A 23,995-nucleotide genomic window follows, 5' to 3' on the forward strand; every position below is an offset into this window, starting at 1 on the left:
CTCTGATGACCACTGCTTTGAAGTGCCTTGTGACATTTTGCTACAACAGTAACAATTTCTACTTATATAGCACCTTTAATGTAATAAAATGTCTCACGGCCCTTTATGGGAGCATTATAAAAACAAAATATGATAGCGGGTCACATAAGGTGCTTTTAGGACAGATTTTCAAAAGCTTGGTCAAAGCGGTAGGTTTTAAGGAATGTCCTAAAGGTGCGACATAAATGCAAGTAGTTGTTGTTGAATGCACTCGTACCATATTCTCCGTGCCTTTTTTTAAAAAGCGCTAACCTGTTTAAAACCTGCGTGCGGTAGCACCTGCATTAAAAAGTGCACAGAGCGATTTAGCATGAATGCATTCCTTGTAAAAGGTTGAAAAATATGCTCTCTGATTCCATCACGGAGATGTTAATTTGTGGAGGGTAATTTTCCAAGTATACGCAGGTCGTAGGGAACCTGGACCACTGACATGAATACTAGAAAATTATACCTTGCAGGGACAATTTTGAACGGTTGCTATCTTGTTTCAAATTTGTGATATAATTTATTATAAAAAGCACAGAAAGACACACTGAGGAAAATTTGTAATCTTCCTGATCGCCTCCAGCGATTTGCATACACCTGACATGGACTTCACTGAACCCGGCTGTATTTCTGTGTTCAGATCATTTCAATGTTGTGGAATTATTGCCTCTGATTTGGTGCTTGATCAATGGGGTCTTGGAATCTATGCACAAATTAAACAGCAAATCGACTTTGGAATGGTGTTTTTTGCTTGCTTAGAATTCCATCGCATGTATTGCACTGGATCAGGCCATTCGGCCCAACTTGTCCATGCCGGTATTTATGTGCATATGTGCGCCTCCTCCCAACCCTTTTCATCTGAGCTTATCAGCACAACCCTCTATTCCTTTCTCCCTCATGTGTTATCCAGCTTCCCTTCTGTCAGGCAAGCCCCCCCACCCGCCCCCCCCCACAACCTGCCCAGAATGAGGAAAATTAATTTCACCACATGAACATTGATGTTGTTGAAGAAAGAACTTGCTTTAAAAATCAATTGGAGACTTTGGCTGGAGAGAGAAATTAGCATATCAACAGACAGTACTTCAAAGGACAAAAGGGCTACTCCCTGCTCTGATTTAATTCACAATTGACTATCGATTACCAGGCGTTGACGGTGGAAAGGGTAGCATTCGTTAACTGCTAAGATGGCTGAATATACAAACAGACGTGGTTGGACCAGTTTGGGTCACATGACTAACCGACTGTTGGAGTTTTTTTGAATTTGAGCTTCCAACAAGGAATTTGAAATCAGAAAGCTGTTTTCTCCTGGACTGAGAACACTTCTCTCCTGTCTGCTCTCATCTCACTTTCACAAGCCTCAGAAACCATTGAAGACACATGAACCCCAAAAGAGAAAAGTCTCCTCAGTGAACAAGGTTTAAGAAGAATAATGGGCCCCAGTGAAAAGCAAAACTACTTACAAAAGGACTACAGTGAGCTCGAAGCACAGTAAACAAGAAACTCTTCTGATATTGCCTCAAACATCTCCATTTTATTTTTCTTCAGCTCTTTTTTGTCCCTATTTGCATGTGTGTATCGCATATGCATGCTAGCATGTATCCATAGGTGTTAACTGAATTAGAGCTTAAGTTTAAGTTTTAATAAATTTCATTTTTCTTCTTTAAACCAAAGAAAGCCTGTTTGTGCCCATTTCTTTGCCTTATAATTGGAAAGTGGTGAACAAGGATTCACCAAGGGGGAGCTCAAAACACAGTGTGTTTAAAAAAAATCCTGTTACAATAAGACCAGGTGAAAGCTGAAAGAGACCCCTAGACACCTTTCTCACCCGGTCCTAACAGCGAAGATGTTATTCACCTCAATTATTCCTTATAGTATAGCGAGTTCCACATTCTAATCACTCTTTGGGGAAAGAGGTTTCTCCTGAATTCCCTATTGGATTTATTAGTGGTGATCTTATATTTATGGCCCCTAGTTTTGGTCTGCCCCACAAGTGGAAACATTTTCCTTATGTCTATCCTATTGAAGCCTTTCATAGAATCATAAACTCATAGAATAGTGCAGCACAGAAGAAGGCCCTTCAGCCTATGAGTCTGAGCTGCCTCTTTTGCAGAGCAATCCAGTCAGTCCCACTCCCTGGCTCTTTCCCCATATCCCTGCAATTTTGTCTCTGTCAAGTATTTATCCAATTCCCTTGTGAAGGCTACTATTCAATCTGTATCCACCACCCTATCAGGCAGCACATTCCAAATCCAAACCATTCATTGTGTAACAACGTTGTTCCTCATGTCGTTTCTGGTTCTTTTGCCAATCGCCTTAAATCTGTGGCCTCTGGTTATTGACCCTTCAGCCATTGGAAACAGATTCACTTTCTTTACTCTGTCTAATCCCTTCATGATTTTTGAAGACTTTTTCAGATCTCCTCTTAGTCTTCTCCACTCATAATCAAAAAGACTTCCATCAGGCCACTCCACCTTCTCTTTTCGCCAGCTAAACACCATGTCTGGAAACAACTGTGCCCCCTTGAAAGCAGCTTCAAGAATAAGCCTGTTAACATCTGGCTGCATCGAGTGCAACTCAGGCGCGACCTCCCTTATCCATGCAATGTGTGGACAGACATGGAATGTGACTGCACATCTTCGTGATGGTAACTGCAATGGTGGCATACAGTGAGCATGGTGGCTTCCAGGCAGTTGACCCAGGTTTTAAGGTCATTAACAAACAAATCAGAGGCGAGATGAGGAGAATTTATTTATGCAGCGAGTTATTATGATCTGGAATGCATTGTCTGAAAGGGTGTGGCAGCAGATTCAATAGCAATTTTCAAAAGGGATTTGGATAGATATTTGCATGGGGAAAAAATGGCAGTGCTATGGGAGAAAGGGCTGGGGGTGGATAGTGCTTTCAAAGGGCTGGCATAGGCTTGATGGGCCAAATGGCCTCCTTCTGCGCTGTATCATTCTATGATTCTATGATTGCACACCCACAAACTTTAACAATATTTCCTGCGATAAAACAATGAACAAGTTATCCCTTATTTCCTCCTGGATTAGTTGATCTCTGTTTCATCCCCATTTTCAATTTGTCCCACCAGTGTATCTCTGGGTATGCGGGGCCTGGAACTACATCATCATCAGGAGCCAAGAAGATGGCTCAGGGAAATGATAGGCCTGGATATCAGGGTAATACTGTATCACCTGTGAAACCCGAACACTTTCTTATGAGTAACTCAACAACCAATAATTAAGGCCCCTTGAAAATAAATGCTCATATATTTTTTAAGTAGATATTGCCTTGTTATCCTGTTGAATTTGTTTTTAGAGATTTCCTGCTTTCTATATCAATGGTGACTTTTGTTTCCAATTCAGATTTTCAGCTGCCAAATGTGTGTCCAAACTAACCAGTGAATAATGCTCTGCTTCCTTGATATTTACCTTCTGCAAGTCCACGACGGATTTCTCAGCTTCCCTCAGTTTTTCTCGAAGGATTTGCTCTTTGGCAGCGATTTGGGATTCTTCTCTCTCCAGTTGTTCTATTTCTACCTCGAGTCTGAAAGAAACCAAAGGGATGTGAGATTGTGTGCATTTTCCCAACCCATTCTTGGCTACAACAGCATTCCTGTCCCTCACAAAAGAAAGGCTGATGACATTACAGCCAGCATGCCACCATATACACAATGTAACAGACTTCTTTCCATGGCTCAGTTATCCTCATCTCTCTGTATTTTTCCCATGGCTTCCATCCCTTTACACCTAACTTACATCTTTCTGGACTACACACTTCTTCATAGTCATAGCCTACTTACTCCATTGTAATCTCCCCAAGCACAAGAGCAAATATGGCCATGTGCCCTTATCAGCTGGCAGTCCAACCTAAGAGAAGTCTGATGGTCAGAACTTCTTTGATCTCGTTGGGGCCAGGAGGAACAGGAATGCTCCTCCAGGATCTGCAAAACCCGCTTGGGCCACTGCTGCTGCTACTATGGCTCTTGTGCCCCACCAGAGATTGGGGCCTCCCCTTTCCCTCTAACACGCCTACCTTCTTTTGGTCTGGAGTGCTCTCAGGGACACTTGATTCCTGGCTGCATTGCTACCCAATGCCCCAAAATGGATCAACCTTCCCTCCTTGGACTATTGGACCCCTGTAGTCTGCTTGGGGTGGACGGGGAATCTATCACCATACACTTTAACATGCTGACAGAAAGGTCACAGGAAATCTAGTTATATTATACAAAAAAACAATTGGATGCAACGGGACACATAAAGTTAAGTCTTGGCTATTTCAGCCTAAGTACCAGTTTAACGAAGTGATGTGTTAATTACCATCAATCAACTTCCCTGTAACTGAAAATTAACAAGTGTGGAGTCTCATTCCTTCAACTATTAATTGTTGCAGATTTTAGAATGGTATTTTTTTACTTTTCCTTTCATGTCTTTTTTCTCTCTCTAAATCCAATCTTTCTCTCTCTTTATTTCTCTTTCTGTACCTGATTTGACAGTGAATTCACCCTCTTTAACTTACATTTTCTTCTCAGTCCTTCCACTGTTCATTTCACAACCCTTCAATCTCACAGTTGCTTGCTCTGGTCAGTCAGGTCACAGGTGCCCTGTTTCCCTTGCTGCGACATTATCAGCTCGCGCATTCAGCAACTTGCTCATATAAAATTAAAACACCTAAATGTGCAAGGACAAGTCTAGCTAATGGCAGATGTCATTAGATGCCCTGCCACAGCAAATTATGGGCCAATACACGGCTGTAGAGATGGAGCATTATATCCACCCTGGAAGTTTTCAGTTCTTACAATGGATGTAAGAAGTGGGAAAATGTTTCGTTCCTGGCCACCCTCAGTTTAATAAACACTTCTTCTTCTTCTTCTTTGGCCTCCTTGTCTTGAGAGACAATGGATAAGCACCTAGAGGTGGTCAGTGGTTTGTGGAGCAGCGCCTTGAGTGGCTATAAAGGCCAATTCTAGAGTGACAGACTCTTCCACAGGCGCTGCAGATAAAATTGGTTGTTGGGGCTGTTACACAGTTGGCTCTCTCCTTGCACTTCTGTCTTTTTTCCTGCCAACTGTGAATACTCTTCGACTCGCCACTCTTTAGCCCCGCCTTTATGGCTGTCCGCCAGCTCTGGCGATCACTGGCAATTGACTCCGACGACTTGTGGTCAATGTCACAGGACTTCATGTCGCGTTTGCAGACGTCTTTAAAGCAGAGACATGGACGGCCGGTGGGTCTGATACCAGTGACGAGCTCGCTGTACAATGCGTCCTTGGGGATCCTGCCATCTTCCATGCAGCTCACATGGCCAAGCCATCTCAAGCGCCGCTAGCTCAGTAAGGTGTATATGCTGGGGATGTTGGCCGCCTCGAGGACTTCTGCGTTGGAGATACGGTCCTGCCACCTGATGCCAAGGATTCTCCGGAGGCAGCGAAGGTGGAATGAATTGAGATGTCGCTCTTGGCTGACATACGCTGTCCAGGCCTCGCTGCTGTAGAGCAAGGTACTGAGGACACAGGCTTGATACACTTGGACTTTTGTGTTCCGTGTCAGTGCGCCATTTTCCCACACTCTCTTGGCCAGTCTGGTCATAGCAGCAGACGCCTTTCCCATGTGCTTGTTGATTTCTGCATTGAGAGACAGGTTACTGGTGATAGTTGAGCCTAGGTAGGTGAACTCTTGAACTACTTCCAGAGCGTGGTCGCCGATATTGATGGATGGAGCATTTCTGACATCCTGTCCCATGATGTTCGTTTTCTTGAGGCTGATGGTTTGGCCAAATTCGTTGCAGGCAGCCACAATCCTGTCAATGAATCTCTGCAGACACTCTTCTGTGTGAGATGTTATTGCAGCATCGTCAGCAAAGAGGAGTTCCCTGATGAGGACTTTCCTTACTTCGTTCTTCACTCTATGACGGGCAAGGTTGAACAATCTGCCATCTGATCTTGTGTGGAGGAAAATTCCTTCTTCTGAAGACTTAAACGCATGAGAGTGCAGCAGGGAGAAGAAGATCCCAAACAGTGTAGGTGCGAGAACACAGCTCTGTTTCACGCCACTCAGGATAGGAAAGGGGTCTGATGAGGCACCATTATGCTGAATTGTGCCTTTCATATTGTCATGGAATGAGGTGATGAGGTAGCTTTGATGGACATCCAATCTTTTCTAGTAGTCTGAAGAGACCACGTCTGCTGACGAGGTCAAAGGCTTTGGTGAGATCAATGAAAGCAACGTGGAGGGGCATTTGTTGTTCGCAGCATTTCTCCTGTAGCTGGCGAAGGGAGAACAGCATGTCAATGGTGGATCTGTCTGCTCGAAGGTCGCACTGTGCCTCAGGGTAGACACGCTCAGCCAACTTCTGGAGTCTGTTTAAAATGACTCGAGTGAAGACTTTCCCCACTATGCTGAGCAGGAAGACTCCACGGTAGTTGTTGCAGTCACCGCGGTCACCCTTGTTCTTATAGAGGGTGATGATATTGGCATCGTGCATGTCCTGTGGTACTGCTCCCTCATCCCAGCACAGGCAAAGCATTTCATGGAGTGCTGAGAGTATAGCAGGCTTGGCACTCTTGACCATTTCAGGGGTAATGCCTGACATTCACTTAAATAGGCAAATAAAATTAAATACCGATGCATGGCAGTAACTGCAGGGTTCTGATGTCATCTTAGGAGCCATGTGACTGTTACAAAGTTGCTGGTGGACGCGATTTTTTTAATGACTGGAAGAGTTTATCTTTTTGTAAGCACAGTAATTAGAATTACCAAATGTTAATCATGTCACCTCTACCCATCGGCTTCAAAAGAATAAATATATAAAACAGAAGAGGGAATGCCTACCACATTTTCCAGCACATGTCACTGACAAACCATTCTCATTTCCTTTAAAATCAATTATGTTATGCTTCTATTTTTAAATTTTTTTCGAGGACTCATATTTTAGAATTATGGACATAGCTTCATTTGGGAAAACTGAAAAGATTCCACGGATGTGTTTTTTACAAGGGTCACTGAGAGGTCCTTTTTGAAAACAAACCTTTACTCGATGTCACATGCATTCAGCTCAATAAACAACAGAAACCATGGTGACTTGGGGAAGATGTTTATAGAGAAGTGACATGTCAAGATTTATGGTGGTCAGGAGGTTTTGCTTTTGGGATATTGTTTTTGGTTCAGTTGGGGGGTGGACTACGTTGAAAGCAGTTGGGTTTGTAGCCTGAAGAACACCCAACTCCTCTTTCTCCACCTCTTTGAAATAACCCTGTGAATCCAGGGTGTGAGAATTGAAACCCCGATACCACATTTCTTCTGAAACGCTCCTGGAAGGCCTGCCAGATTAATTCTTGATGCCGCCTGAAAAGAACTGCTCCAGAAAAGATCCCAGTGACCTGTCTATATGTACTCAGATGCTAAACTGTATGCCATTTTTGGGACACAACATATCTCATCCTTTTTTCTTCAAGAATTAGCAAGTATTTGGCCAAAGTATTCGTTTTTGTCTTCTTTTTGCAAAAGACCTCTGCAGAAAAAATGTCTTTTTTTTTTAACCAGTGTGTGTGTGTGTTGGGTATTTAAAAAGGGAACTTTCATATTGCAATCTGTCTGTTAATGCTTTGCTTCTTTACTGGATAAATCTTATTTTATAATAAACTGATCATTTTGTTGTTATTAAGGAAACCTGGTTGCTTTATTTTATTCTGGAATAAAGAGTAGAGTATATGATTGACTGTATTGGTAACTGGGTAAACATTGAAATATATGTTGTGACCTGTGGAGAAGTGAAACTAGAGAAAGACAGTGCACTCCTCCCACCTCAGTTGTAACAAGTAGCACATGTAACTGAGGAACACAACAGCTCATTAAAAGAAATCCATATGGCATATATGTGGAAATCTATTTCCTCTCTACCTTTCACCAATTTGTATTTAATCAACACACTTTCCACAAAAGCATGCGAGAAAAAAGCATTAGGTTTGAAGAGATTAATATTGGAAAATCTTTTGCAGTATTCAGTTACATCTAATTTGCAGCTCAGTTACTTTCCATTCTGTTGTGCCTTTTTTTTTGTATTTAAGCAGTACAGAGTCACTGATCGGATGGGCAGAACTTTCCACTGGAAGGGCCTTGCTAATAATGGGCAAGGAGTGGGAAAATCCAGGGTTCATTACCTACAATTCTCCATCCATTGATATTAATAGTTAGAAGATCCCAGGCAATGCACTCATTGTCTTCAGATATGCTACCTGCTGTCATTTAATGGAAGAAGAGAGACCGATGTGTGTAGGGCATTTACTCGCTTTTAAAAAATTTGTTCTTAATTTTTTGTGTTTTTGATTCAATGAATCATTTAAATTTATATACAATTTACAGTTTATATACAACTTCATCAGTAGTTTATCCAGACAAAACTATCCAGTGCGATTCTTTCCGCCTTCTGGATTGTCAGCAGACATGACGGGCATCCCAGATACTCTCCAGTAAACGATGTACTGGGATGGGAAGAGAATTGCCAGACTCAAACGAACACAATTTGAGTGCAGCTCCAACAACACTCAAGAAGCTCGACACCATTCAGGACATAGCAGCCCACTTGATTGGCACTCCATCCACCAATGTAAACATTCACTTTCTCCACTACTGATGCACAGTGGCAGCAGTGTGTTCCATCTACAAGATGCAATGCAGCAACTCACCAAGGCTCCTTTGACAACATCTAGCAACCCCTTGACCATTACTGCCTGGAAGGACAGGGGCAGCAGGTGCATTGGAACACCACCACCTGCAAGTTCCCCTCCAAGTCACACACCATCCTATCTTGGAACTAGATTGCCATTGTTTTTGGGTCAAAATCCTGTAACTCCCTCCCTAAGAGTTGTACCTATACGACATGGACTGCAGCAGTTTAAGAAGGTGGCTCACCACCACCTTCTCAAGGACTATTAGGGATGGGCAATAAATGCTGACCTTGCGAGCAACACCCACATGTCACAAATGAATAAAAAGTACATTACAGTTGTGTAAATGATATAGGTTACAGTTGGTGTGAAATGCTGTCAGCTTACACAACTGCTACGACAACTATGTACATGAGAAAAAGCCAAAACTATAACTAAATCATTTGGCATTTGATGGATATAGAGTGAAATTATTTGTGAGACACATCCTGTAATTCATTGATCACTTTATTGAAATCAGTTTACATAGGTTGACATAGAAAGTATGGCACAGAAACAGACCATTTGGCCCATCTAGTCCATGCTAGAACTTTGTTCCACTTGAGAGTCTTCCCTTCTTTCCTTGTCTAAATCTATCATTGTAACCCTCTATTCTCTTCTCTCTCATATGCTTTTCTAGCTTCCCCTTAAATGCACCTATACTATTCACTTCAACCACTCCCTGTGGTAACGAGTTCCACATTCTCACCACTCTTTGGGTAAAGACGTTTCTTCTGAATTCCCTATTGGATTTCTTGGTGACTATCTTATATTGATGGCCTCTAGTTATGCTTTTCCCCACAAGTGAAAACATTCTCTTTGCATCCATTTTATCAAAACCTTTCATAATTTTAAAGATCTCTATTAGGTCACTCCTCAGCATTCTTTTTTGAAGAGAAAAGAGACTCGGCCTGTCAATCCTTTCCTGATCTGTATACCCTTGCATTTCTGGTATCATCCTTGTCAATCTTCTCTGCACTCTCTCTAGTGCCTCTATATCCTTTTCATAATATAATATATTTAAGTCTAAACCCTTTCTTTGTGTCTCATCAGCAACAATGATGGAATTTGGAACTGATCATAGAATCATAGAATGGTTACAGACTATAAGGAGGCCATTTGGCCCACTGTGTCCATGCCAGCTCTCTGTAAGAGGTACTCGGCTCGTCCCACACCCCTACCTTTTCACCATAGCCCTGCAAATATTTTCTCTTTAGATAATTATCTAATTCGCTTTTGAAAGTCAGGATTGAATCTGCCTCCAAAACACTTTCAGGTAGTTAACATTTTCCTCTACAAAAGCTTTCGAATAGTAAATGACTGGGTCTAGGATCTGAATTGAGTTTTGACAGGTTATTTGAGGATGGTCACAGCAGACCTTGATTTTGCCCTCACCCAATATCCATTACATAGAATAACATAAATGTACAGCTCAGAAATATGCCATTCGGCCTAGCTGCGCTATGCTGGAGTTTATGCTCCATATGAGCCTCCTTTCACCCCATTTCACCTTACCCTATCTGCATTTCCTTCTATTCCTTTCTCTTTCACATGTCTTTCCAGCTTTCCCTTAAATGCATCTTTGCGATTTACCACAACTACTCCATGTGGTAGCAAATTCCACATTCTCACCACTTCCTAAATTCCTTATTGGATTTATTCATCTTGCCTTTATTACCTCTAGACCGGATTGTTCCAATGCACTCCTGGCCAGTCACCCATGTTCCACCCTCCATATAAATGAGGTCATCCAAAACTCTGCTGCCCGTGTCCTTGCTTGCATGAAGTCCCATAACCCTGTGCTCGCTGACTTACACTGGCTCCCGGTTAAGCAATGACTTGATTTTAAAATTCTCATCCTAATTTTCAAATGCCACCATGGCCTCGCCCCTTTCTATCTGTGTAATCTTCTCTCGTCCCACAATCCTCTGAGATTTCTTGTGCTCATCTAACTCTGCCTTCTTGAGCATCTCGGATTTTAATCTTTTCACGATTGGTGTCTGTAAATTCAGCTGCCAAGGCCATAAACTCTGGAATTCCGTCCCTTCACCTCTCCTTCTTTCAACCTCTTTCCTCCTTTAAGACACTCCTTAAACCCTACCTCTTTGACTAAACGGTTGGGCACCTGCCCTAACATCGCCTTATGTGTTCTGGTGTCCTAATTTACTTTATTAAGCTCCTGTGACGTGCCAGGGATGTTTTATTATGTTAAATACAAACATTTTATGATTGGTTGTGACTATCTGGAGTTCAACTAGTTTTCTCCTGTTAATCTCCATTAATAAAAGCTTATTAAACAAAAATCACCTCTGCTCAGACAGTGTAAGGATTTTATATGGAAATCTGGATCATTCCTTCACTGATATTAACATGATAATGGGAATCAACTGCATTCCCAAGGGAATCACACTCAATGAGCACAGTAATTAGTTTGGGAGCTACCCTTTTCCATCAGGTGAAGGACAAAGGTGACCAATAAGTCATTTCGCCTGCATCTATCTTAGCAACACAATCTCTAGTAGAAGAAGGCACGAAGGCTGAATTTCTTCCTGTCGTGCCCAGGATTACTTAAGAATAATTGCAGGGCCTGTAAGCCCTGCTGGAAAGCGTGCATTTCTACATGTTCGGTGATGCCAAGTTTTTGTTCGACTGCGATACCTTTCTTGGTAAATGGCACAGAGTGATTGGCTCACATATGAAGAATGGCCATTTGGCCAATGCTCTGGATGGGTGTTTGACTTTAATTGGGGAGGGGAGAAAACTGGAAAGTATACTTTCAAAGCCTACTGTGGCCAAACATTTTAAACCTCCTGCAATTCAGCACACACAGATACAACAGTGGCATACCCTGGCTAAAAATTCCTAACCTCTAGCTAGAATACATGCAACCCAAAAGCTGTTAATTAGGTAAAACTCAAAACCACAGCAAATTATATCCAGATACGAGAGCAGTTTTATACTTGGTGATGAAGATCCAGAATGGTTTTTTTCACCTGTCTTGTGAAAAACAACTCAATCGAGAGCAAAATAAGGTACAAAGGCTAAATTTCCTCCTGCCATGCCAAGGGCTACTTAAGATCAATTGCGCGGCTCATAAACTCTGCTGGAAAGTGAGCAGCTGTCAGGTGAAGACAAGTTTTATTTCTTCACGGTAGCTCTTCATGGTAGCTTGGCACACCAATCATTCACTATCAAAGTTAAAATGCTCACTGAACAGCCCGAGTCAATTGTGCGTGTGGTGTTATTTGTGTCGTCCTGAATGCCTGAGCAAGGTATATTTATAGCCTTTGATATTACTGGACCATACCCAATGGAAGCAGCCCAGTAGTTGTGCCAGTCCAGGGGATGTCAAATCTTGCTTGCCTTCCTTCCATCTGCTTGCTATCCATATCACATTTGGAAATTAGCTGGTTAGAAACAAGCCCCTTAAAGTTATCCCAATAATATAGCATTTGATAAATAATGTAATTAAAGGGAAGGGTTTTAATCAAGTCAGAATGACAGTGCCTGTACTTGGTCATTGGCATAAATTCACATTTGGTCGAGTTTTTTGAATCTATTTAATTTTCTTAAAACTCAATCCTAATTAGAGCTTACACGTTGCCATTTTGCAATGTGAGATTTATTTTAGAAGTGTAAATATACTACCATAAGGAGTAGTTGAAGCAAATAACACAGATGCATTTAGGTGAAGCTAGATAAGCACACATGGGAGAAAGGAATAGAGGGTGATATTAATAGAGTTAGGTGAAGAAGGGTGGGAGGAGGCTTGTATGGAGCATAAACACCAGCATTGACCAATTACTCCAAATGGCATGTTTCTGTGCTGTAAAATCCTATGTAATTCCATGTGAAAGCATGTTTGAAATTCACCTCCAGCTAAAAAGTGCTTTGTGAAGCACAGTATGGCCACTGGATGTGTGATTCTATCAGTGCAAGGAATGCTGTCGAAGCAATAGTGATAACTATAGAATTGGACTTCTTCAAGGGAATATGCAAGTAAATTAATTATCCATGTAAACTAGAAACTTTGTTTTAGATGATATTTTTATCATTCAAATCAATTAATATGGCAGCAGGGGGTAGAGTGAGAAATTTCTCCTTCCATAGAAACAATTAGTCTGATGTACTAAGAGCAGAGCAGTCAAAGACTGATGACCCTGCAATGTGTATAAAGAAGCAGAATGATTTGTAATTTTCTTTATTCATTCATGAGATGTGGGTATCGCTGGCAAAACCAGCATTTACTGTCCATCCCTTAATGCCCTTGAGAAGGTGGTGGTGAGTCATCTTCTTGAATACAACTGAGTGGCTTGCTGGGCCATTTCAAGTTAACCACATTGCCATTGGTCTGGAGTCATGTGTAGGCCAGGCCGAGTAAGGATCACAGATTTCCTTCCCTAAAACTAGATTAATGAACCAGTTGGGTTTTTATGAAAATCCGCTAGTTACAGGGTCACCATTACTGACACTAGCTTTTTATTCTAGATTTATTTACTTAACTGAATTTAAATTTCTCAACTGTCATGATGGGATTTGAACTCATGTCACCAGTTGAAGTCTCTGGATTACTATTCCAGCAACATGACCACTTATGCTACTGTTCCCTGAGATGAAGTACTGTATCTGGATAAGTAAGTTCGCAGATGACACGAAAATTGGTGGTGTCGTAAATAGTGAGGAGCAAAGCCTTAGATTACAAGATGATAGACATGGGCCGGTAAGATGGGCGGAGCTGTGGCAAATGGAATTTGATACTGAGAAGTGTGAGGTGATGCATTTCGGGAGGACTAACAAGGCAAAGGAATATCCAATGGATGGTAGGGCCCTAGGAAGTACAGAAGGTCAAAGGGACCTTGGTGTACTTGTCCATAGATCACTGAAGACAGCAACACAGGTAGATAAGGTGGTTTGGAAGGCATGTGGGATATTTGCCTTTATTAGCCGAGGCACAGAATATAAGAGCAGGGAGGTTATGATGGAGCTGTATAAAACACAAGTTAGGCCACAGCTGGAGTACTGTGTACAGTTCTGGGCACCATAATATAGGAAGGATGTGATTGCACTGGAGAGGGTGCAGAGGAGATTCACCAGGATGTTGCCTGGAGCATTTCAGCTATGAAGAGAGACTGAAAAGGCTAGGGTTGTTTTCCTTAGAACAGAGAAGGATGAGGGGGACCTGACTGAGGTATACAAAATTATGAGGGGCATAGATAGGGTGTAGAGGAAGAGACTTTTTTCCTTAGTGGAGGTGTCAATAACCAGGGGGCATAGATTTAAGGTAAGGGGCAGAAGGTTTAGAGGGGATTTGAGGAAAAAAATTTTCACCCAGAGGATGGTTGGAATCTGGAACACACTACCTGAAGGGATGGTCGAGGCAGGAACCCTCACAACATTTAAGAAGTATTTAGATGAGCACTTGAAACACCATAGCAGACAAGGCTATGAGCCAGATGCTGGAAACTGGGATTAGAATAGATAGGTGCTGTATGGCCGGCACAAACAGGGTGGGCCGAAGGGCCTGTTTCTGTGCTGTATAACCCGATGACACTATGATTACCAGTGGACCTCTCCCTCAGAATTAGCCAGCATCTCTGGAGATAGAGGCTAGGGAAGATTCAGAGGGTCAGATGCTAGTTTTATTTGCTGGGAAACATGTCTTAACATATGAAGAGGCTAAAGAAAATCTGAATTATCTCAGTGCTTTTTTTTCAAACATCACTTTTATGGGGATAATACATGACTGGCTGCAGTAACACATAAAATTTTACACAACTTATATCTTCAAGACATGGTGTGGAGGTTAATTTGATGAATTTGGCACTTGAGAGAAATTCCTGAACATTTCCAGTATTTGCTCCACAAATCAGTCTAATCAGGAAACTGCCAAACTTGAGGCTGTTCCTATTTCATCTCCACCTCTGTCTAAAATTTCCTGCTATTGTTTAGGTCCCATTCCATGGCCAGATCCCACAGAAAGAAGACTTTTGTTTTCAATCAAACTGTTTATTATAAACGATAACATCAAGGTACTCTGCTCTTACAATAGCAAACCAAACAAAAGGCTGCACTGCATGAAATTCCCCCTCTTTCCCCCAACTATTCACAGTCATTAATGTTTCCTAAACAAAGTCTTGAATTTACTCCCTGAAATCTACCAAAACACAGATCAATTCTGCATATAGATCCCAAAATCCCCAAATCCCAGCAAATGTTAAGTGTATGTGACTTCAGACCTTCCTGCAATATTCCCCCCATTTTCTTGTGAGTTCACTGCGACATATAAACAATTGCAACTTCCAATTCATTCATTCCTTCTCGTACTGTGTGGGCAGAGTGTAACAAAACATTCATTCAACATTCAGTTTCCATTAAATCATTGAATTTCAGTCATAAAATCAGCCATTTGGCCCATCATGCCTGTACCTGTCTTATGAGGCAGAGCACCGATTGCAGTGAAGGCTGTGGTACAGAACGTGTTGCCATGGTGCCCCAAATAGTCATCATGGCAGGAAGCGCCACTTGTCAAAATGTTTTAAAAACTATTAATGCCCTTCTCCATCCCGGCCTGGACCCTCTGGTGAGCCTCATAGCTGCCATTGCGTCGGCAGGTATTCCGTCTTAATCACAAGTCCCTTTGAGAATCCCTAACCCCACCCCTGGTAGGGATCTCCTTCTGTTGTAGGTCATATTCAGGGTGGGAAGGGGCTCTAGACATAACAGGCCATCGTCGGCAATTTGATGCTATGCCAGGTACTGTGTGTCAGTTCAGTCCTGGTATCCATCCCTTCCACCTCACTTCCCCTGAAGCTAAGGCAGAAATATGCTGGAAGGGCTGCCAATCCTCAGGCCTAGTGTCCTTATGGCTAAATGTAGAAACAAATCTGAGCTGGGAATTTAAACAGCTTCAATGGCCTTAATATTTAGACTTAGCTATTGCATTTGTATGGGAAAAAATTCAGAACTTACTTTAAAAAAGAAAGGCTAGCATCTTTCACGACCTTAGGATGTCCCAAAGCTTTACGGCCAATTCAGTACTTTTGAAGTGTAATCACTGTTGTAAGAAACACGGCAGCCAATTTGTGCACAGCAAGCTTCAACAAACAGCAAAGTGACAATTTTTTTAATTTAATTTTATTTTATTTTATTTAGAGATACAGCACTGAAACAGGCCCTTCGGCCAACCGAGTCTGTGCTGACCATCAACCACCCATTTATACTAATCCTACATTCATCCCATATTCCTACCACATCCCCACCTTCTCTCAATTCCCCTAACACCTACCTACACTAGGGGCAATTTATAATGTCCAATTTACCTATCAACCTGCAAGTCTTTGGCTGTGGGAAATGACCAGATAATCTGTCTTAATGATGTTGATTGACGGATAAATATTGGGCAGGACACCGAGACAATTCCTCTGCTTTTCTTCAAAATAGTGCTGTGGGATCTTTTATGTCCACCTAACAGGACAGATGGGACCTTGGTTTACAGTCACACCCAAAATACAGCACCTCTGGCAGTGCAGCACTCCCCCAAATCTCTGGAGTGGGACTAACACTCACATCCTTCTGACTCATAGGCAAGAGTGCTACCACAGAGCCATGGCTGACAAATAGCAAATTAAAAATACGCCCTTTACCCTTTGTATAGAACTAAAGCTGAAGCATGTTACATGTACAAAGTCAGTGTTAACAAAGGGCAATCTCTGTCATCCATATTTCTCCTCTCCTGGGGACTAAAATGTGTGACAAAATCAGAAATAGGTTTATAATTATGTTACACAGAGCACAGAGAGAAAATCTTCCTGCCTGTAGGTGTCTCAGAGGCATGTTTCAAGCGGTGTGGGCAGCTCAAAGGTTCCTGCTATAAGCCAGCATTCTGCAGAAGGGAGCCAAAACTCATTTTGGGATGTTGCCAAACCTTACATGTATTAACATCAAGAGGACAGGGGCAGAAATAAAAAATAGGAAGAAAATCATTTTTCTTTATTAGAGTGAAGAATTTCCACATTGAAATGTAATATTTTAAATGACTAATTTCAGTCATCAAAGAACCAGATTTTCTTCATCACATATATACTAGATGAAGGATTTTCTCGTGAGGATTTGAAGACCATCCCTATCATTGACGTTCTAATGTGTACATCATTGTTCATCAAGGACATGGAGTGTGCTGGCAGCTGCTGCTAGCACTGACTTCTAGCTTAAAAACCAACCAGAAATGCAATAACTGCCCATATCAAAAAAAATCTGTATCAGAAACAGTACGCAGAGAATCATTGCTAGGCTAGATCAATCGGAGGGTCCAAATGGCGGTTACACACTACTTGCGCTTAATTTCCCTGGTACAGATCTCCCACTGAGCAGCCTGAATGGATCACTCGCAGACATCTATTATTCTTCATGTGTTTCACTGAAACAATTACTTTCCTCGACCACTGTATAATGCCGTCTTACTGACGGAAGCTGATTCAACGGAAAATGAACTTAACATCATTTGCCTTTTTTGCAGTTCTAGTCATGGAGAAGCCACTTCATTTTAAATCAATCCTGTACCCCCTCTCCCCAAAATATAGTCACAAATACAACATCACTGAAATCAGTGGTTCCTCCTTACCTTCTGCCATTCTCATCAAAGCCTTTCTTCCAACTAGCTGGGTTCTTGGTTTAAAATGCAGCCCGGTGCAAACCAAGGGAGAAATTCACATCCCACGTAATCTCATTCACTCCTTTCTGCTTTGTTGCAGTTCTACAGAATCTGTTCGGGGTCAGCGAAGGCAGAGTAAGTGCATTAAATTCTCCAGACACCCAGGTGTCAGAATCTGGCTCAGCTGGGATTCAGTAGCAATTTGAATGCAATCCTTAGCACAGTGCTCAGAATTACGTGACTGCTTCAGAAATAATTTCTGTGATTAAAGCTGGAGACCACTCAAAGGGGACTGTGTCCAGCTTTCTGGGTGCTAATTCTTCAGTGAGCCATGTAAGTGTAATTAAGTATTTATATGCGTAACTTATTATACCTGTAAGTATAAGCTATTTTGTATAAGTTATGCGTGAGATGAAGGCTTTAAAGATGTTAACGATTTGGACGTAAATGTAGGGGGCATGATCAAGAAGTTTGCAGACGATACAAAGATTGGCCGTGTGGTAGATAGCGAGGAGGATAGCTGTAGGCTGCAGGAAGATATTGATGGTCTGGTCAGATGGGCTGAAAAGTGGCAAATGGAATTCAACCCAGATAAGTGTGAGGTGATGCATTTGGGGAGGTCAAACAAGACAAAGGAATACACGATTAATGGGAAAATACTGAGAATTGTACAGGAAGTGAGGGACCTTGCAATGAATGTCCACAGATCCCTGAAGGTAGCAGGACAGGTCGCTAAGGTGGTTAAGAAGGCATATGGAATCCTTTCCTTTATTAGCCGAGGTATAGAGTATAAGAGCAGGGAGTTTATGTTGGAACTGTATAAATCATTGGTTAGGCCACAACTTGAGTACTGTGTGCAGTTCTGGTCATCTCATTGCAGAAAGGATGTAATTGCACTAGAGAGGGTACAGAGGAGATTTACAAGGATGTTGCTGGGACTAGAAAAATACAGCTATGAGGAAAGATTGGATAGGCTGGAGTTGCTCTCCTTGGAACAGAGAAGGCTGAGGGGAGATCTGATTGAAATGTACAAAATTTTGAGGGGCCTGGATAAAGTGGAGGTGAAGGGTCTATTCACCTTAGCAGAGCGATCAGTGACGGTGGTGGGGGGGGTGGTGGGGGGGGGGTTGTAGATTTAAAGTAATTAGTAGAAAGATTAGCGGGGAGATGAGGAAAAATGTTTTCACTCAGAGGGTGGTGGGGGACTGGAACTCACTGCCTGAAAGGGTAGTTGAGGCAGAAACCCTCAACTCATTTAAATGGAGTCTGGATATGCACCTCAAGTGCTGTAATCTGCAGGGCCACGGACCAAATGCTGGAAGGTGGGATTAGAATGGGTGGATCATTTTTCGGCCGGCACAGACACAATGGTTCAGGTGGCCTCTTTCTGTGCCTTAAACTTTCTATGATTCTACGTGGCTCAGTGGACAGTGCTCTCTTGCCTTTGAGTCAGTAGCCCATGGGCTCAAAGTTCGACTCCAGAGTCTTGAGCACTTAATCCAGGCTGACACCAGTGTAGTACTAAAGGAGTGTTGCACTGTCAAGGGTGCTGTCTTTCAGTTAAGATCTAAACCAAAGCTCCATCTGCCCTCTTAGGTATATGTAAAAGATCCATGGCACTATTTTGAAGATGAGCAGGCAGTTCTCCCCCAGGTTCCTGGCCACTATTTACCCCTCAATCAACATCACTAAAAAACAGATTATCTAGTCAATATCACATTGCTGTTTGTGGGAGCTTGCTGTGCTCAAACAGGCTGCCTTGTTTCCTACATTACAACAGTGATTACACTTTACAAAAGTACATAATTGGCTGTAAAGTGGTTTGAGATGTCCTGCGTACATAAAAGATATGATATTAAAGCAATTCTTACTTTTTTCTTCTAACAAAGGAAAATTTAACGAGAAAAGTGGGCACAGCCTTCATTTTTTTTGAAAATCCCAGCGCCCTGGCCTGGTTATAATTTAAGTAAAAAGATATGGGGATAATTTTCTGAACTGCCACTCCTGGCACTGCATGCGCATGTTCGTAAATTGCTTCAGCATTGCTGTAATTATCCTGCCTGCATCAATGGATAATGGTGGGAAAAGTGCCTGTACTTTCCCAATGGGCGTAGCCAGTAGGCAAGGCTCCCCAATGAATAGCACTGACTCTGCAAATTCAACCTGAAATGTGGAAATGCTATCATTTGAAACAACAGGGAGCGCTCTTTCCATTGTGAGGGGTGGGAGGAGTCCAGACAATGTGCAGGTGAAGGATTTTGGCCCGTATGTTCTGAGAAAGTTGTATTTGGTGGATGTGAACGGGTCTACATGGAGAACATTGCAGAAGTCAAGCCTTCTGATGCTAAAAAGATGAATAAAGTTTTGCACAGGATTGAAAGAGAGGTAGGGGCGGGGATGACAATGACAAAACCCTGAGACCACATAATCTGGAAGGTTACATTCATACACCCTACCTTTCTGTACCTCAACACATGAATCTTACAAAGACGCTTACCTTTCCCATCAGGCCATCTCTTATAAAGTTGAGCATTCACATTTACAGAGGCTTTACTGAGGCAAATTTAAGATTTTTTAAGAATGTCCAAATTTTAGCCTAATTCAGCGTGTTTGAAAGAAAGATTTGCATTCACAGCTGATAAGAATATTTTTGAACTGCAGTCACTGTCATAATGTAAAAATTGCAGCTGCCATTTTGCACAGCAAGCTCCCAGTGTGATAATGACCAAATAATCTGTTTTTAATGATATTGTTTGAGGGATATATATTGACCATGACACTGGGGAGAACTCCCCTGCTCTTCTTCAAAATAGTACCTTGGGATCTCTCTCGTTGATTAAAGATGTTTAATGTCTCATCCAAAGGATAGCATCTACAACTGTGGTGCAGTCTCTCAATAATATGCAGCCTAGATTTTGTGCTCACATCTCTGAAGTGGGGCTTTAACCCACAGCTTCTGGCTCAGAGGTGAGAATGCTATCATTGAGCAAAGGCTGACATTATTGTCTTAGCTTGGGAGCCTGTGGAACAAAAAATGAGCCATTCTGCCTGGAAGTACTACATTTAATGGGGGAAAAACGCTTTCCATTCCGGATGACACTTGATGGCATGAGATGGCTTGTTGAAGCACAGTGTCCCAAATGAGTTGATGTTGCGTAATGCTATGAGATCAGGTCATTTGAATGTGTTAACAGACTCCGATGCATGTTGTGCTGTTAGAGTACGAGGTCAAGGGGCAGGATTTTAAATGGCAAATGCTCTTGAAGTGTTGCATCTTCAATGCAACAGGAGTCTTTCAGTGGGAAGGAGGATGATGCCAATGCAACAGAGATGTTTTGATGCCAAGTTTTGTAACTGCAGGGAATCTGGTTGGTGCTATGGGAAGGTCATGTCCAGCCAGGATCAATAAATTGTTCAATCACTCCAAAGCCTCCAGTGGAAATTGAATGACTGGAGGTTTTCTCAGGCACTTCAGCCACACTATGGAGAGGAGGCCTCATATAAATGGACAGTGGGGCCTTAATGAGACTTGTTTAAATTTGCTGCGTAGTTCCTTGCTCTCGCTTTCAATTCTCTCCATGGCCTCTACCCTCCACCTCCCCCAAACTATCTCAGTCATCTCCTCCAACTTTACATTCCTGCATGTGTCTTGCACACCCCTGCTACTAGTTGCTCTCTACATTCTCCACTCCACCATTGGAAGCCACTCTTGCTGCCACTATGCCCCTACCCTCTGAGATTCCCTCCCCATGCCTTCTCTGCTATACCAGCTCTCTGTTTTGAAAAGTCCTTATTTTGCAGTCCCACCGACGCTCTATTTCCCCATTTCCCTCTTGCTCCGTGTCAGTTTTCCATCTACCATGTTAAGTGCTTTGAAACATCTTTCCATGGGTGAGGGCTGAAATGGAAATGTCAATGTTGCTGTATGTCACCAACTGCTTCTCCACAAGAATGATCAGACAGACCAAACTATTTCTGCTCACCTTTGAGTGACTTGTTATACAGCAACATCTGGGAGCAGGGGTAAGTATAAAGCACAAAATCAGCTTGCGGAAAATGTGGAGAATGTAACAAAATGCAATTTTATTGTAGAACCATAGAACGATACAGAGGGGAGCCATTCCTCCCATCGTGCCAGTACTGGCACTTTAATAGAACTACTCAATTAGTCCCACTCCCCTGCCCTTTCCCCATAACGTTGCAAATTTCCCCGCACTCAAGTACTTATCCAGTTGCCAAGCTACTATTGAATCTTCTTCCACCACCTATCAGGAAGTGTTTTCTTGATCATAACAATTCCTGCACAATTTTTTTCCTCAAGTCGCCTCTGGTTATTTTACCAATTACCTAATTTTTATTTAAAAAATCCTATTTGTCACTTTAGTCCATTCTCTGCTACTTTTGAATGCTGCAGGCAATTAAAATGCCTTTCTCCATTGTGTGTCTGTTTTTTCCGCAGACTATTTTATTTTCTTTGAAGAGTGGAATGCAAGGAACTATTTTCCCCCCACAACGTTGCCTCCGTTTCACCTCTCCAAAGGCACTTACTCAGTGACCTGTGCTTAATCCTATATGTTCTGACGCCACTCTCCCAGGTTTCTGGAACTTGCCGACTTCACAAACAAATGGCTCGAGTGGGACATCAAGTGGCAGCAAAAGGCTGTGCAGGCTTGTTCAGAAAAGCAGCACTCAAACGAAAAAGGAACTTGCGTTTATACAGTGCTTTTCACAACCTCAGGACGTTCCAAAGTGTTTTGAAGCCAATGAAGTACTTTTGAAGTTGGGTTACTGTTGTAATGTAGGAAACAAGGCAGTCAATTTGCGAGGTGCAAGCTCCCACAAATAGCAATGTGATAATGACCAGGTCATCTGTTTTGGTGATGTTGGTGATGGCCAGGATGCCATCAAGTATAGGTTGGGACTGGAAAATGCTATTCTTCATCAACCTTGATTTATACAAAATGTAATGACAATGAATACAAGATATTTTCATTGTGTGGTAATAGTTGTTTCAGATGAGTGCCATCACAATTCCAGGAGCATGGAACCCCTTTTAAGATTGTTTTCCAAAATCATATGGGGAACTCGGTTGTATTGTCGTTTTTTTGCCTGAGATTAATTTGCCATTTGAAATTGGCCCAATCACTCGCGTGCAGTGTAGGCCTGATGTAAACATTTTCAATGGCTGTGTGGTTCTGTTGCATTCTGTAAGGTGTGATCATCATTTCTTCTCTGATCACGTTAATGTTTGCTCTTTTTTGTGGGCTCATTTATGAGTTCATTTATTTTTTGTTTTTTCCTTTTGTTTTGGAATTGACCTTGATCTTGCTTTGTGTGGTAGAGCTGGTAGAGCTCTTTCTCGGTTCTTGCTGTCCTTTAAAGTCCAATTTTTGTTTCCTATCATTATTACTGCAGAATTTACAGCACAGAAACAGGCCATTCAGTTCAACTGGTCCACGCTGGCATTTATGCACCGCCCAAGCCTCCTCCCATCCTACTTCATCTAACCCTATCAGCATATCCTTCTATTCCTTTCTCCCTCATATGTTTATCTAGCTTCCCCTTAAATGCATCTGTGCTATTCACCTCAACCACTCCCTGTGATAGTGAATTTCACATTCTCACCACTCTCTGGGTAAAGAAGTACCTCTTGAATTCCTTACTGGATTATTCACAACTATTTTACATTAGTGACCATCTTACATTCATGGCCTCTAGTTCTGGATTCGTCACGAGTGGAAAAATCTTCTCTATGTCGCCCCTTTCACATGCCTCATAATTTTAAAGACTTCTCTCCAGAGAAAAGAGCCCCAGTCTGTTCAGTCTTTCCTGAGAGTTATATCAGATACAGGAGAAATGCCGTGAACAACAGATGCCCCTCTACATTACTTTCATTGATCTCACCAAAGCCTTTGACCTCGTCAGCAGACGTGGTCTCTTCAGATGACTAGAAAAGATTGGATGCCCACCAAAGCTACTAAGTATCATCACCTCATTCCATGACAACATGAAAGGCACAATTCAACATGGTGGCTCCTCATCAGAGCCCTTTCCTATCCTGAGTGGCATGAAACAGGGCTGTGTTCTCGCACCCACACTTTTTGGGATTTTCTTCTCACTGCTGCTTTCACATGCGTTCAAGTCATCTGAAGAAGGAATTTTCCTCCACACAAGATCAGGGGGCAGGTTGTTCAACCTTGCCCGTCTAAGAGCGAAGTCCAAAGTACGGAAAGTCCTCATCAGGGAACTCCTCTTTGCTGACGATGCTGCTTTAACATCTCACACTGAAGAGTGCCTGCAGAGTCTCATCGACAGGTTTGCGGCTGCCTGCAATGAATTTGGCCTAACCATCAGCCTCAAGAAAACGAACACCATGGGGCAGGACGTCAGAAATGCTCCATCCATCAATATTGGCGACCATGCTCTGGAAGTGGTTCAAGAGTTCACCTACCTAGGCTCAACTATCACCAGTAACCTGTCTCTAGATGCAGAAATCAACAAGCGCATGGGAAAGGCTTCCACTGCTATGTCCAGACTGGCCAAGAGAGTGTGGGAAAATGGCGCACTGACACGGAACACAAAAGTCCGAGTGTATCAGGCCTGTGTCCTCAGCACCT

General features: G+C 42.4%; 1 protein-coding gene across 5 annotated transcripts in view; it reads right to left on the reverse strand.

Moving 5' to 3' along the window:
- The window catches only part of LOC137369448 (paralemmin-1-like), a 492,534-nt gene that overhangs the window by 261,021 nt on the left and 207,518 nt on the right, over positions 1-23,995 (reverse strand). For all 5 annotated transcript variants that reach the window (XR_010974948.1, XM_068030674.1, XM_068030675.1 and 2 more), the window contains one exon: positions 3,456-3,570. Coding sequence is in view for 4 of the 5 variants with exons in the window: in XM_068030674.1 (XP_067886775.1) it covers positions 3,456-3,570 (115 nt within the window). In the remaining variant the exon portion in view is untranslated. The remainder of the gene's footprint in view (positions 1-3,455; positions 3,571-23,995) is intronic.

Source organism: Heterodontus francisci, chromosome 4, assembly GCF_036365525.1.
Source record: "Heterodontus francisci isolate sHetFra1 chromosome 4, sHetFra1.hap1, whole genome shotgun sequence".
Classification (NCBI taxonomy): Eukaryota; Metazoa; Chordata; class Chondrichthyes; order Heterodontiformes; family Heterodontidae; genus Heterodontus; species Heterodontus francisci.